The sequence below is a fragment of the Paralichthys olivaceus genome, chromosome 1, assembly GCF_024713975.1.
Source record: "Paralichthys olivaceus isolate ysfri-2021 chromosome 1, ASM2471397v2, whole genome shotgun sequence".
Classification (NCBI taxonomy): domain Eukaryota; kingdom Metazoa; phylum Chordata; class Actinopteri; order Pleuronectiformes; family Paralichthyidae; genus Paralichthys; species Paralichthys olivaceus.
In genome coordinates, this window is record NC_091093.1 from 16,851,184 (window position 1) to 16,867,961 (window position 16,778).

At 40.0% G+C, this 16,778-nt stretch overlaps 1 protein-coding gene across 1 annotated transcript; it reads right to left on the minus strand.

The window, feature by feature from the left end:
- Positions 1-1,773: 1,773 nt before the first annotated feature.
- LOC109636752 (calretinin-like) lies at positions 1,774-14,012 on the minus strand. Its single transcript, XM_069523425.1, has 11 exons — positions 13,833-14,012; positions 7,478-7,554; positions 7,034-7,123; positions 6,827-6,907; positions 5,611-5,667; positions 5,181-5,258; positions 4,655-4,710; positions 4,523-4,562; positions 3,696-3,749; positions 2,528-2,599; positions 1,774-2,359 (listed from the first exon to the last, which is right to left on the minus strand). The coding sequence occupies exons 1-11, from the start codon at positions 13,924-13,926 to the stop codon at positions 2,243-2,245; spliced, it is 816 nt and encodes a 271-aa protein (XP_069379526.1). The 5' UTR covers positions 13,927-14,012; the 3' UTR covers positions 1,774-2,242.
- Positions 14,013-16,778: the final 2,766 nt, after the last annotated feature.

Here is a 16,778-nt window from a genome sequence, read left to right on the forward strand (position 1 = left end):
GGCATCCGTACTTGTTGGGGACAAAATTAGAACACCTCTATTAGAACAAAGACATAACTGACCCCAAGTCGACTTCAACATGATCTCAGATCAGTCTCTATGACAGGAAACACGTGTGAAGCTGTGTGGGCCCATTAAGGACAATTTGTTAATTCTCTAATACCATTTTTTTGTAATTATGCGTTTGATCACACCTCAGGGACATCAAGCTGGAGATAAATAATCATAATTAATGTTTTACTTAGAGATACACGGATGATTTATTAAGAATTATGAATTGTACTGTAACAATAGTATGAGCCTGTGTGTGTTAATTTGAGCAGCAGCATTCTGTAATAACTAGAATCCCACATTTACTGGTATTTTATATTTTATCTCAGTGCTTAATTAGTGCTGCATTATGCTTCATGTATTCTTTTCCCCTCCAAAGAGTAAGATCCAAAAATATCACTAATATTTTTAGAAAATTTTCTAGGGCAACAGAAATTCCCTAAACAACATCAATATCTTAAAAAAAAAAGCACAGCAGTGAAAATCTCCCACAGTCTTTATCAAAAACAAAGGAGGATGTGGTGAATAGCAGATAAAGATGATAACAACAAAAGAGGAGCAACATGGCATCTTTTGAGTCGTGTGCAAAACAAACGACTGTTACCTCCGCAGGGTTTCAGTGCAGTTAGAACCTCAGTGACATTTTAACAGTGATATTATGTCTTAATATCTGGGAATCTTTGGGAATGTCGACACAATATCTGCCTCTGAATTCACAACAGTCACATGAAGAAGTAAAGGAAATGTATGTGTGCACAGCTGCACACAGGGTAAATAACAGAGGGAATCTCATCTGTCTGTTTTGCTCTCTTGTCTCATTCCTCTCCCTGAATGGGACTGATGTGTGTGAAGGAATCAGAGCGGATATAAGTCTCTTTTCCTGCTCATCAGCAGTTAACAGCTCAGCGCAGTGTTTCACTGTGTGCTCTTGTGTATGTGCTTGTGTGAATTTCTATGACCACATGTGTAAAACAGTGAACATTGAACATTGGGTGGTGAGCGTAGTATTGTTTTTGTGTGTGTGTGAGGGGGTTTGCTTAAAAGATAGTGAATTAAATGAAATATGAAAGAGCTGATGATTTATTTATGGAAGGTAGACATAATGCTGAAATATGGGGGGGTGCACTGTGTCCTATAGAAGGACACAGAAAAATATATTATACTGTTACACTTCATGAGGCAGATTCATTATAGAATATACTTTGTGGGATGAGGCTTAGTCACATTTGGACTTAGAGATATGTTTCAATTATTTAACTGCAAATCTTTGTTTGCCAAGTTGTATTTTCTCACGTTGGATTGTGGCGGATTTGTAGAGTTGCAGTCATCCTGCTGTTTTTTTGTTGTCCTTGGCCTCTCAGCATGTCCCACTCTGCTCGCTTCATCTCAAAGTGCCACGGAGGCTTTTCCAGAACTCGCCCCCATGAAAAATGGAGCAGCACAAGCTTTTTCTACTGTTCTTTTTACCAGGAGATTAGAAAGTGAAGGTGGAGCACTCTCTAGAGAACGCTCTTGCTCTGGGCATCTGTACCGGAGCTTTAATCTTCACTGGAGCTGCACGATGCTCTGAGAGGGGAGGAAATATTTTCTTTAACGTGCCGCTGAGAGAAAACTCTAAACAAATGGTTCTCTGTAGAGGCAGTGAAATTACCACCCTGACGTGTAGCAGAGCATCATTGTGATGGAGATACACCTTTTTCATGTGAAAAAATGGGGCAAACGTTGTCATGGTATATTTATTCATCTTTCAGTTATATCTTTAATAGAGCAGTTCAAGCCTTATCAAATAAAATAAGTCCATGTTAAATTTAATAGAAATAAATCAAATAAATACTACAGAACAAAAGTTTCCATTTTAAATTGGGTGGGAGAAGAAGATATAGATATGACATGAATGCAAAAATACGAATACATATTCAAAACGAAAAGTCAAATAAATAAATAAATATAGTTATACAGTATATTCCTCTATGGCTATCTCACTATGCATGTAAAGGTGAAAACAAGAAACAAGTCAGAGGGGTACAAAGCTAAAACAGCAGGGTCAGCAGAACGCTTTGTGCTTTCAGGAGCACTCTAAGTGGTGAAGCGAGGTTAAAGGTCACACATGCACCAGGTTACACCAGGAGGTAGGAAGGAGAAGATGATGAAGAGGGATAGTGGGGTGGCAGCAGGGTCCTAGGCAAGGAGGTCACAGCTCAGAGTCCCGACAGAGGACGATCTCCAGCTCGGCGCGGTACAGTTTCCCTCCGTCGGACAGAGCCATGATGCTCTTCTTGTACCCGCCGAGTCCTGTTGACCCCACGTCCTGCACACATTCAAAAGATGTTGGTTAGAAAAGTCACAGTCGGTGGGAACAAAAGTTTGTCTGTTACAGAGGCCATGTAGTGCAGGCAGCTACTCTATCTCAGCTCTATATTTGGCAAGAAGAACAGAAACCTGAACTGATCAATCAATAGGGTAAACTCTTCATTACCATTTTGTTCTTGTCACAGAGGTCCTTCAGCAAAGCATCCAGCTCCTGCTCGTCAATATACCCATTACCGTCCTGGAGAGAGAGAGACAGCAAAGGTGGTCTGAATTATACAGGCGAAACTGATTTTCTTAAAGGTCCAGTGTGTAAGATCTAGGTGAAAGGGATCTATTGGCAGACAATGAATATAAAATAATCCTAGTGAGGTTTTCACTTGTGTGTAATAATCTAAATTGTTCTTTACCCTTGAATGGACCCTTTAATTTTAGAGCGCGCCGCCAATTGTTTGACAGTAGTTCGAACAGGAAAAGCTAGCAACTGATCCGTTCCAGAAACCTTTTGTCCCAAGTATAAATTCTGTCTGTGATTGAACTCCAGATTGTTTCTTTTTACTATTGTCCTCATAGATTTCATCAAACCTAACGTACATGACATCTGCAGGATAATATGGTCACCATGATGGTATCGTGCTGATGTTAAGCTGGTGTAATAAGTTCTAAATGTCCCAGACTGCAGCTGTGGCGGATGATAGTGTTACAGGAAAAGTCACACACGTTATAACAATTCATCCTGAGGGGAACATGAATACTCATCCATTTGTTAAACCGCTTATTGTTTGAGGGGGGGGGAAACAAGAAATAACCTCTTGCTGTGACAGTACTGACCACTGAACATGTAATGTCCAGACATTTTACTTCAAAGCTCAATGTAAAACTCACAGTAGTGAGGCAGAAAGTTTGGGATCATTAAAGTCAGTTAAAGATTCATCATCTTGGGACCATGAGTTTCACAATTTTGCACAAAGCTGACTGACCGTTGCGACAGACCAATATTACCATTGAGTATTTATCAACTTCTTGTTAGTATAAGAGGCATACATCAAAATATATGTATCATAAAGCTAACATATCACAAATAAATCCTTGTGTGTTTATTTAAAGCGTCGCCATTTAATTTTGCATAGATATTTACAGTCCCCAGAGAATCTCACAACATTCACAGAATATATTAAATGTCAATTGTAACCATGTTACTGATGTGAGCATTTAGCCTCAGCTTTACAGAGCCACTGGCATGAGACCCTTGTGTATGTTCTGTACCTTAGAACAACACACTCACGTAGACATGTGCACAATGCATAACAAATACCACACAGAAATGCACTTATCACCTTGTCATAGAAGGTGAAGAGGGAGTCAAATTCCTTCACCGTGAGCCTGATGCCCTGTGTGACAGAGAGAGAGAGAGAGCGGTGAAAATTGTTAGAAACTGATGGATATTTTTAGAGAGCAGTAAAAGCCCCACCAGATCCAGAAGAGATATTAATCCATGGAGATTATGATAACTGGGACTAGAGTTGAGTTAATCCTGATCAGACAGACTAATCCACTGTCAGAAAGGAATTGTTGATCTGCTGCACCGAGCCTGCGTGTACATATGGCAACATACATGACAAATGCATGTGGCGGATCTATGTAAATTAACACTGTCACTGTGCTACAAATAGTTAACATTAAAGCTTTAAAACTATGGCTACTGAAGAAGATACAGCAATGTACATGGAAATGTGTGAAGTAAGTTCTTTTTATTTTAAGATGCAAATGTTACTCCTGGATTTAATAAAACAGGACTTTAACGTGAATAATTTGACTCTTATAAAAAAAAAAGTATGGAACATAAAAGCTGTTGATTTACATGGGAATCCACAATGGTTGTGAAAGAAATGTCATCCTGTATTATTTAATTCCTGAAGGACTTATAAGTAAACACACATTTGTGTCTGTGCCCCATATGTTCATTCAGTACTTTGATGACAAATAATCCTCTTGCACTCAATCCAATAATGTTAAACTATTGTACTATTATAAATCTCCTCTGTTGTCTGACATTTGTAGATCAGAGGGATGACACTTGAAATCTCCCCAAAACACATATTCACATGACTCCTCGTTGAGCTCAATATGAAGCATGTTAGCGTGTTAGAAAGTATAAACCTACCTGGAACTTCAGCAGGAAATTTTCCTGCACCGGCAAGAGCCTGTGGTAAAACACAAAGAAGAGTTTGATGTTTTCACATCCTTTAAAAAAAGTAGCATTATTAAATAAAGGAATAAACACAGTAACGCTCACCTCGCCATCTCAGAGAGGCCCAGCTTACCATCACCATTCAGATCAAACATCCTTAGCTGCACAGAAAGAGGATTAACATGGAATTTATCTGGGAATCTGTAACTAAATATGATCATGTGCTGCACAGACTAACACATTAAACACATCCATTCAAGTCAGATTAAAAAGCAGCACGGATCAGAGAGATGAAAAGTGATGTCTCGGTCATTGAAGTGTGCTAAGTATTTTTCAAGATATTATAATGTTGGTGTTATGTGTCTGGATATTAAAATGAATGGTCTTCATTTACATTGCAGAAGTGTTGCAGCCAAGTGAACATATGAACAGGAAGGCAGAGAGCAGACAGATATGTCCGAGGAAATGTCCTGGTTAATTCTTTGACTTGTACTTGATGTACAGCAGCTGATGATAAAGTTTCAATTGAATATTGAGCCTTTGCTTGTAAAGTCTTGAGTCATGATTTAGATTTTGCCAAAGCAGAAAGAAAACAAAAACAAAAACATATTCAGCGTCTGACGATGCTCACGATCGTCTGTGTGTACTCCTTGAGCTTCTTGTCATCGTAGTTTCTGTTGGCCTTCTTCAGCAGGTCTGACAGGAAACCCTGAGGAGGGAGAAATACCACAGTCAGAAAATGAAGGGTGTTGATCTCTATACACGAGCTCAGGACGTAAAAGAAAGTGAAGTGTTTTGTTTTCAAAGGGGAGAACTTTCCGTTGAGAGCGCGGCGCACATGTGCAGGTTCAGAAGCTCCAGTAGCACCAGTTATATAAGCTATATGCATGAGTAATGTCATATTAAGAAATGTGTCAGATATCAGCATCTTTATACAAATGAAATCATTAATGTTTTATTTACAACACAAACTGAGAATGATGGTCGGACTGAAGAGTAGTGAGAGTCCAAACGTTAGCAGGTACATCAGTGTTTTTAACGACTGATTCATGGTGTTTTACCTTCAGCTCGTTAGATTCGATGTATCCGCTGCGGTCGGTGTCATACCTCCTCCAGGCCTGCAGGAGAAGAGTGATGCTGTTACACAAGCTTTCAGGAAAAAAAGTGCTAATTCAACCACAATGAGAAACGAGAAACACACACTGGACTTTACAAATGAGAGATATTCTCTAATTTAAAGCAGGAAAAAGACTTTCGTGAAGAGAAACGGTGGTGTCATCTGACATTGTGTAAATATAGAATTAGTCAGTCCTCATCAAAGATGGATACCTACTCCAGCACTTACTGCCTTTCCCCTGCAGAAAGCTGTGTTCCATTCATAATGTATGGCAGTCTGAGAATAGCTTTAACACAGAGAGCAGCATCCCACCACTGAAAACCCTCCTCAACCCCACTACACCAGTGTGTGTGTGTGTGTGTGTGTGTGTGTGTGTGTGTGTGTGTGTGTGTGTGTGTGTGTGTGTGTGTGTGTGTGTGTGTGTGTGTGTGTGTGTGTGTGCGTTATCTTCAATCACTGATGTTCAATCATCATCAGCCTTCACTCTTTAATTATCTCAACATGTGCAACTGAAGATAGCGGTCGTTCCTTATGATTTTCCCAAGTGATCCAGTTTTAAATAGCGTTTTGTTGGTTAGATGTGACATGTTAGTGTAAAACATTGAGTTTAAGTTCATTTTTTCACCAAGTTTAGTATTTAGATGCTTTTCTGGCTAAAAACTGGGCTTTAAATTCAAATCTTTCTTCAATGACAAACTCATTTATGGATTTGAATTTGAATTTAAGTTTGAATTTTTCCTTTCAGCTGTTCATCGAAACGCATGCTGAGAATCTAAACATTTGATATATTCATACTGTTAGAGAGAACCGAGACAAAAGTCCCCGACATTGTGCAGTTTCTAGAATAATATCTGACATTTGTAAGTGTTTGAGTTTCAGACACACCATCCAGGCTATAAATGAACAACCTTCAGCCGTACTCCACTGTTTCCACACAAAACAAATACCAGGGAAACAGGAAACTGTTATGACTCTGATAACTTGAGGCATTTTGTGGGACTGGGATTCTTTATAATTACTAAACTGAAGATGAGTGTGAGAACTTAATTGGCACAGATCTAACATAGTACAGAGAGTTGAGAGTTATGTATTCACAACCCGTGAGGCATTAATAAGGTGTCACAATTATTACATGCACATGTGAATAAACACAAACTTACAGCCATGAATTGAGTGCTGGATCCCACAAACTCTCTGAAACAGAGCAGGAAGTTTTCCTCTGTGGGCAGAATCTGAGCCAGCTACACAGAAGAAGATCAAGGCATTATTTAAATGGTTGCTATATTTTTAACATTACATTTTAGAATCAATTACTTGACTGGATAGATTTAGAGGGAAGATAAGTTACGTATTTCAGTCCTTCTCACCTCAGACATTTCAATCCTCCCATCAGCGTTCTTGTCAAAATTGGCCATGAACTCCTTCATCTTTTCTTTGAACGCAGCATTTGAAGGATCCTGCGAGTTCATCACATCACAAATCAAAGACACTTCAGATAACACATAATTTACAATAGCAACTCACTTTTTATATTTTATATGAAATATTATATCACCAAATGTAATTAATGTAAATAATAACAATAAACTTATTTACACAGCACTTTCTTTAATGCTACAATGTGCTTTACACAAGAGTGATAAAAGCAGACAGGCAGACAAAGACAGTAAAAAGATCAAATTATTATATTCTATTATTATTAAAGTATAAAGTATTGGTAATAATGGAGACTTTATATCCACTCATGTCACCGACAGGAGTCACTTTGTGTGACTCTGACTGTACTATTCTCTGTGCCGTGCTTCGCTCACCACGCCTGATCCTCGTCTCGCAGACTCCAGCTCTTTGAAGAAGTTCTCCAGCTCCGTCCCTTCGATGTAACCGTTTCCTGTGGCGCAGCGGAGGAGCTAGATTAGTTTGGCACAAATTATGTTATGAAGCTTTAAGTTGTCTGAAACTTTGTTGACTGTTCAGAGGTTTGATTAAAAAGATTTGGATGAACGATTAAAGGTCACATGGAGGCGGGGGGGTCCGCTCATTTTGAAACCATTGCCAAACCTTGAATGTTTAGCCCAGCCTCAAGTTCAGTTTGATTGAATCAGAATGCTCCCAGAACCCCTCGGTTGGATTGAATCCAGGGTGCGTATGTGCTTACAGCTGCGCCTCAATCAGCTCGAGTATTTGCTGTAGTTAGTTTATAGCCCTGAAGTTTGTGTTGAAGGCAAAAACAATTCTGAGGATTCACGTCCTGTGGGAAGTGTGGAGCACAAAAACTCCAAGATTAACACGTTATTTCCTCTCTACTCGACTGAAAACTTTTAATTGAAAACCTCCTCCTTCCTATATTCACATTTGTACATCTGTTGCCAAATTGGTATTTAGCTGTGGAGAGATTGTGAAGACTGAGTGACGTGCAAGAGCATGAAAAAAACACCAGACTGGAGTCCAGTGTGGTTGTTGGCAGATTAGTGTTTTCTGACTGTGGGCGGTCAGACTGACTCTCACTGGGGCGTTCTATGTCTGGATTTGTCCTCCTCCTGACGGTCACAGCACCAGGGATGATTCAATATAATAATTTACATTTTTTCCCCGTTCAAAGTAACAGGACAACATACAGGACACTTTTTAATCATAGAAATGAGTCCCATCTGTCTGGGATCGGGGGCTGGGGGGTTCATGCCTTCTAACGAACAAAAATAGACATCAATAAAATTGTTATTTCAATTCAGAATAAAACACAGATGTACAGAATAAAGTGCAGAGATTCACCCCGCTCCCCTCTTCATCTCTTAATCTCTGATCCTCTCATCTCCTTTCCTTTCTGATGATTTTCTCCCTCACCTCCCCCATCTCCATCCTTCATCCTCCCCATGCTTCATTTACACATTGTATTTGATAGGTGCTGCGTGTCACCATCTGTGCTCGGTCGAGTCAATGTTCTAGACGAACATGAACTACCACAGGGATACAAAGCTCCAGGTGTGGATACGAAGTACGCAGACACAACAAACAAAAGCCAACAAAGCCTCATAGTAACCTGATGTTCAATTTTACTTTTATTATTCAAAAACTGGTAATAATTATGAATGGATAACCTATTAAAACAAATAATCACATTCTACACCAAACCACTTTCGAGACAACAAGAACTGGCTAACTGGCACAGTGTCTGTCCTTTGCGTTATTTGCCCCGGAAGTTGCAGCAGAAACAGATATGATGCAATTAAAAGGCGACCAATATGAAACGTTATTATTAAAAACATTTTGGATAGTGTAAGTATACAAGTCAACAAAATATTCAACATAATTCTAGTTGTTTTTAGATATTTTAGTGAAGAATTGTTACATATTAAATCTTTGACAGTTGAGTGAATAAAGGAACATTTACATAAATTAAGAAATAAAATGAAATGAACAACTAGAATCCGCTCTGACTGTCTGGTTATCTTTATCTTACAGCACCTGCAGTGCAGAAATCAACACTTGATATTTCACTCAGAGCCAAATATGTCAAACTCATAGTGAGACGAAAGTAAAAGCCTGATGGGGATCAGTAAAGTCAGTAGGATTCATCCTCTTGGGACCACGAATGTAAGAGTAAAAGTAAAAACTTGAATCCATCCATTATTTGTTGAGTTATTTCAGTCAACATGTCTGTGGAGCAACACTAAAATGAAAATATATTCTAGTAAATTATTCATCTGTGCCTTCATTTTTATGAGATGACTATTAAACTCTCATTACCTCAAAACAATTTTTATAAATTTACCCGCAAACGTCCACGGAGAAATGTTTTTTTTTCTTCTTTTTTCTACTTAGTGACCACTGAGGTGCTCAGCAGAGCTCGCTCTGTGCCGCCTCCTACTTTTTGCTTCCTCCTTGCTTGGCTGGCTCAGCTGGGTCGGCAGAGTGCGGCAAAGTGGTGTGATCAAGTGTGACAAAAATGCATGTCAGAAAAGGCGCATACACAAGAATGCATGTGACATTTCCATTCCCCTGAAATGGAAAAATGATGGTCACTTTCAACTCACTGCAGTGCAGATAACTACAGGCCACGTGGCAGAACAAGGAACGGTGCTCTGAGTGGCCCTGAATAAACTCTAGTTGTCCCTTTGTACTGTTACAGCACAGGCTTATGAAATGTTGTAGAACCAGAGGTGATGTCCTGCATTTTATTTTAATGTATTAGATATTCTTTCTTATGCAAGTTAGACTCAACAGATATCCTTTAATTAGACTTCATTAAATTAAAAACTTTTCACCATACTGATGACATTTCCAGTGTCTCTGGTAGAGTCTATTAGATAATTGTATACTCGAATACACACTGTGACGAGAACAGGTGATTAAAGCAGTACACAGTGTCTCAGGGGGAGAAGAACAAATAACAAGTGAAGAAGTAAAACTGTGTTAAATTCCCCTGGCTTGTAATAAAGCCTACATAAGTAACTGTGTTCTCACTTCATTGGGACTCACTGCCGGAGTTTAGTTGCTGCACAAATCTCAGCTGCCACATGGAGCGAACCACTGCACACTGAGCAGATGTAGCCCCCTCTCTCTCTCTCTCACTCTCTCTCTCTCGCTCTCTCTCAGATCCCAAACTGGATCACAACTGAACATCGGTCGATGTAAAATCCAGCTGCCTCAAAACAACTAGATCACTTAAAGCATGAGTCATTCGTTGTATTCTGTCGAGCATGATGTCAACTTTCTCTTGAATTGTGGAGTTTTTCTGTTTGTCCCAGTTCTCACTGCAGCCAGTAGGAGGCCCAGTCCAGTCGGTCGCTGCTGTTCTGCAGCTGTGGTCAGCCTGTTGCTGCCAACACTAGCGAGGAAATAGAAATGACTAACAGTCGCTCTCTCTGGCTGAGACAAATGAGGTCTGTTGGTTCATCATCGACTGGAGATAAAGATGGACAGAATGACTTCTCCCAAAAATGAAGCCAAAGTGTCCAAATCGCCACCTGGTGGCTGGCTGCAGTATAGGTTATACATCCTTTCTCTTCTATGTTAGTGGACGGGACATGGAGCCAATTTAAAAGTCGAAGTAAATATCCCAAATTTTAGTCATTTTTGATAGATATGTAACTGATGTTTTTTCAAGAGTTAATGTTTTCACTTAGTTTGGTTTTAATTGGTTATTTGATGCTATGAAAACGTAGTGAATCATCATGATTGACAGCTGAGTTTGATTTCTGGATAGTGGGAGGAGGTGACACATCTTCATATACAATCCATGTTAGACAGATATACCATAATTGTTTATATTTTACATTTACCTTCAATCATTCGGGAGAAGCCACTGAGCGCGAACTCAAAAGATTCACTTCAGGAGGAGATGTTGAACAAGGGCTAAATCTGCTCAGAAAGTAGTAAGTGTAGGAGAACAAGTGAAGAAGTGCACTGAAGTAAATGATTTGGTTGTGCATGTTAGAGGAGGTTCCTGAAGATGGAGTAGGACGCTTAGACTCCGATCGCATTTGGGAGCTTGTTCCATCATCGAGCAATTTCAACAAGAACAATCTGGACTGTGGCTGTCTTGTGTGCAGGGATGGAAATGAAAGATGGCGCATGTTGGATGAGTGCAGAGGCTGATGACAGCAGACATTCAATCATTTTATCACCCTTAGGAGGGAGCTCTTGGTGTTTTTCCACCCAAAAAGCATTTTGTCACCTCACGTTCATCATCTACGTGAGGAAGTGATTGGTTTGGATTTTTTTTAACTCTCATTACAAGAAGCCTTGTGCTGCAGCAAAAAAAAACTTTACTCCTGAAGAGGAGCACCTTGAAGACAGTGGTTGATAAAAATAGTCCAGGTGGGAAAACTTCTGGATCAATAAGCCAGCTGGTGATTTACACTCTATCTGGATTTATGGTTAAATCAATATCTGCTCAATGCTCAGACGAAACGCTGCTCTCCAATGAAGAAAAGCCCTCGTGACATATCGAAACAGGCATGTAACTTTTTTAAGATGTTGTTTTTGAAAGTGTGCGTCCTCTGAAGTGACAGTTAAATAGTTAACATGTCCTCCAGACTATACAACAAGAGGCAATTTATCATTTCCCTCCATATTGAGTCGCAAGTGTTTCTGATCCATCACCTCACGCCAACATTGTTTATGAGGGGCCGTTCGAAACTGTCACAACTTTTGCTAAAATGATGAATATGACCGTCTTCTTATCTATCACCGCTGTGGTCGAGGTTAAGATCTGGATGCATTGGCACTAAAATGATTCAAAACTTCGTGGTCATGGTCAAAACACATGGACGTTGACACAGAGGGAAGGAAACTGTGGTTTGCAGTAATGTTTGCGGAGATCTGTGCAGTGATGCTGTGTTGTGATAGCAGTGATATGTAGTTTGCAGTAACAGCTCAATGGGATCCTACAATCCTGTTTGATGAAAATACACAGTGAGTTTACAGGACAGTGTTTTGAACGGGTTTAACAATAAAGGTCAAAGCTTTTTTTTCTGAATGGAAAATAACCCTTCAGTTGTAATTGGATCATAAAAAAATCACTAACGCTGAAGTGGCTCGTACTGAGGCAGTGGATGACGTATAATGACTACAAGGCTGTGTGCATTGTAATAAAGTACATGTATCGACTACTGACCCTCAATACATTTTGAAGAACTTTAAATTTACTCTGGAATTTCCATTGTTATGTCCCTTCAGACTACTTCTACTTCTACTAGATTCACTACACTGACTTGGCAGCTCGAGTCACTCTACGGATTAGGATTTAACATATGGTCAGTTAATAGCTCGGCTTTAATCACAATTAATAAAATATGATGTGGTATTAGGGTCATCATGGGGGTTATCTTCATCATTAATCTGATTACTCACTTGATTGTTTTCTCAGCTGAATAAATTGAAGAAGCCAATTTCCAAAACAGAAATCACTATATTAGTATTTTTCGTGCAAACCAATAATTGAAATATTATAATATTCTTTTAATTAAGATAGTAGAAAATGAATGAAATTGAAAATATTAAAAGGTAGGGAACAGGAAGCAAACACATTTACAGCATTTTTACATAACACAATAATCGATCAACGAATGATGGGGAATGACCAATCAGCTCAAGGTACCCAAGTAACCAATGGCATTAAAAACAGATCAGTTCAGCTCCACCCCCAAACCAACATTAAATGGCTGCTGCTTATATGTTAATGAACCAGTAATGACAACCAGACATGCTCCACCTACACAGTGACCACTTTTATCTTTTATGCTTTAATTACATTTCTTATTATCAGTTCCATATTCTTACTGGAGTAAACCTTGGAGCATGTTCATATATCCTGATGTTGCAAGTTGTAAAGGCTCTTCAACACACACACACACACACACACACACACACACACACACACACACACACACACACACACACACACACACACACACACACACACTTCCCACCAGTGCATTCCCAGTATGCTCTCAGATTCAGAAGCTCCTCCCAGAAAACACCCCCTCTTACTTTTTCTCTGTCACCCCCTCCCCTCCTCCCTTTTATCCCTCCCTCCCCCACCTCTCATTCTCTCTAACATATATTCATACAACATGATTTTTACACGCAGGCACACGCACACACTCACACACACACACACACACACACACACACACACACACACACACACACACACACACACACATTATGTATATGAATATCCTTCCAGTACAATGAACAGACCTTGTCAAATACAGTTGACATTATTGTTTTTGAAACATGGTATTAATACATTTTGTTGTTCATACATTAGAATGCACGTTGCCTTGATAATGCTGTGGGCTGTTAGACTACAGTCATGTCAATGAAGCCTCTTTGAATATGAATTGTAATGAATGTAGTGGAGATTTCATATAGGACCTATAAGAACATTAAACTGTTTTTAAAGGGTGTTTTTTCCCCCACAGTCATATTACAAAAAAAATAAACGAAACATAAAACAATTTCCTGTAGAGTTGGTATTAATTTGGATCAGCTGAGCGTCACTGGTTTATTATAATACATAAATAAAATAGATTAAATTCTACCTGGAATCAAAACTGATGTAATATAATAAATTCAAATCTGACTTTTCTTTTCTTTACATTTGATTTTTTTCTATTTTAATTCTTAAGTGAGTGAATCCAGCTGTTATTGAACACTGACCGTCTGCGTCGAAGTGTCTCCAGATGTCGATGAACTGCGCTGCGGTGAGCTCAGCCAGGTGCAGGTGTGGAGGCTGCTGGGCCTGAGTTGCCATCTCTTCTCTTTTTTTTATTCTTCCTCCCTCAAATGACAGTTGGATGTAAACTTTTCAAGGCTCCTTGGTTCTATGGGCAGCTCCTCCTCAGTCTGAGCTTTTAAACGCAACCCCCTCCTCTCCTCCCTCTCCTCCATCCCTGGCGTTTCTACTGGCCACCACAAGGGGGCGCCGCCCCCGTGCTGAGAGCCTGCAGGGAGCTACAACAGGAGACCAAGTACAGGAGGAGGAGGAGGGGGGTGCATGGGGAGGAAGGCTCCCCTGGGTTTTTTTTTGTTTTTGCATGAGTTACCATTAAGAGCCGTCCAGGTAGCTGGTTTGATCGCAGCATCATTTTACATCATCCAATCATTTTGCTCCCTCCAGGAGAAAATGACTTCCAACTATTTCTCCTGCAGGACCGGCTGACTCCGCTGGATCTTGTAGGATCTATGTCACCACTGAACTGTGAATTATCAAATAAAGCACAAATACATTGAATGCAGCATCCCAGAGGCTACAGCATTCTAGCAGGAGAAAGAAATGTGCAGTGCTGTCCACGTCATGCTCCAGTGAGGACCACATTTCCAGAGTCAAGTGTCACTTACAGATGGGACTGCACCCTTTTCCACATTCTTTTGCCTTTGCTTTCATCTCCTCCCTCCTTCAACCCTTCTACACCCTCCATCATTACTCCTGACCTGCAGAGGTGGGGGGAGCACTCACTCTCCTTGGTCAATTGAGCCCATATTGGCAGCAGCAGCAGCACGGCTGTTGCATTGCCAGTAAATCACCAATACGCCTTTGTTCATGCTGCAGGATGAGCCGCACACTCCTCCGATCTTTTTTCTCATCTTATACCGTGGCGCACCTCCCTCTCCAGTTGGGTCCCCACCTCGCTGGTGTAAGTGAATGATGGGTGGTGTGGGGTTTCAGATGAAGAGGATGAAGAAGAAGAAGAAGAAGAGGAAGAGGAAGAAGTCACTATCTGCTCCCTGCAGAGCCATGTGCTGCTGATCAGATAAAAAAGGAAGAACACAAACACAGAGTCCTATATGTACAACTAAGCATGAAAGACAGAAGAGGAGGGAGAGAGGGGGAGATATTTATAGGAACTCTGATGATAAAGCTTAAACTTTGTGAATATGAATGAGATCATTCATAGGATTTGTTTGCAGTGCTGTGAACTCTCTGTTCAAAGTGTTGGAGATTAAGTGATGGGATGAATCATGGAGAGTTGTGTGATATCAGAATAACAATGGTGGATATGGGACAAAGATGACAAGTATGCACATACACATACATGCACATAGTAAGGTAATGGGATACACACAAATACACTCAAACCTAAAGGTAGATGCGCACACACACACACACACACACGTATAAACATGTAGTATGTGCACGTCAAAACAGGAAAACTGTTTTGCATGCCAGTCAAATCATGGAATGTAGACCAGATCATAGACTGTAAATAAATATGGACCACGCATCCCCACTTCCTCCCACAATCCAGAATTGTTGGGAAAATGAACACTTGAAGTGTAGTGTGATACTAGAAATGACAAAAAACATCTTTGAGACTAATATACAGTATTTGATGTGTACTTTGACTTGAGTTCTTTTCACACCAGTGATGACAACAAGAAACACTGATGATGCTAATTCATTTTTAAAAAGTGAGAAATGATATATAAAAAAATGTAACTTGTGTAAGTGTGTCTGACTCCGTCATGCAGTCATGGTTGAATTTCAATCTAAATTGCATACAAACCACCTTCCACAAGAGAGTTGACATGGAGTAGATATCCAAAATAAAAGTTTATAGAAAAGAGAGGTCAGAGGGTACGGGGTGTAAAGAGGGGTGGTAACAGAAAATGAAAGTCTGAAGAGGATGCACCATAAACATCCCGCCTCTGATGGTTAATTATCCTCTTAAAATATTCCCATCTGCTCAGATCAATTGAACTTTGACCTCAAGCACTGAAGCTATGGGCAGTCCTGGTGAGGTGGCTTGGTTTATTGGTTTATGTGGATGTGGGCTAACAGAATTTAAATAGATGTTGACCTCTCTGCAAAAAATGATTTGAAGAGCCTGACGTCTGCAGAACATGCCAGAGTTGGCACAGTACATCTTTTTAATATGGACTTGTTTCAAATTCTAATGATCGTCAGAGAACATTTCAATGTTTCAAACTAATTACCACCCCTACTTTTAACCATGACATCTCCAAAGCTGAACTTCCTTTTCTTCACCTCTCAACCTCCAACAAAGCCTCTATACCTCTGCATCCTCTGCAGCCAATGAGATATGTTTACGTTTCTGAAAAACGAATTATCCTCGCTGATATGATGCCACTGAGACAACAGCATCTGAAAGAACATAATTACACGCTCAGAGGAACAACACATACCAAATGTGTATGCTGTTGTTAGGAATGAATATCACGGTGTGGGATGTTTTGTGTGGAAGTGTGCATGTAGATTAAATTAGGTTCGGTAAGTTTGACTGCCCGAGACATTTGCTCTGGTGTTAATGCAGTTGAGCAGCAGTCGGAGTGGGAGTGTATGATTTGTGTAAATTAGAGTGACAGGGTGCCTCATCGCTGTAATCAGCCATTTTCATCAGCAGCACAATGTGATGGTTGTGGGATCTACAGTGAGAGAAACTGTTGGAGTTGCCAAAAGCTGGGAAACCTATGCACAGAACAGATAAAGCAGAATGCACTTTTCAGACCATTTGGGAGATTGTGTTGTGATTACATTTCTGCAACAATGGCACAGATAAACACCTTATAGCAGAGCAAATGCAGCACTATTCACTGCCTGCCAATTGTTACGGGCAACAAATATGTAGAGAATTACATATGGTA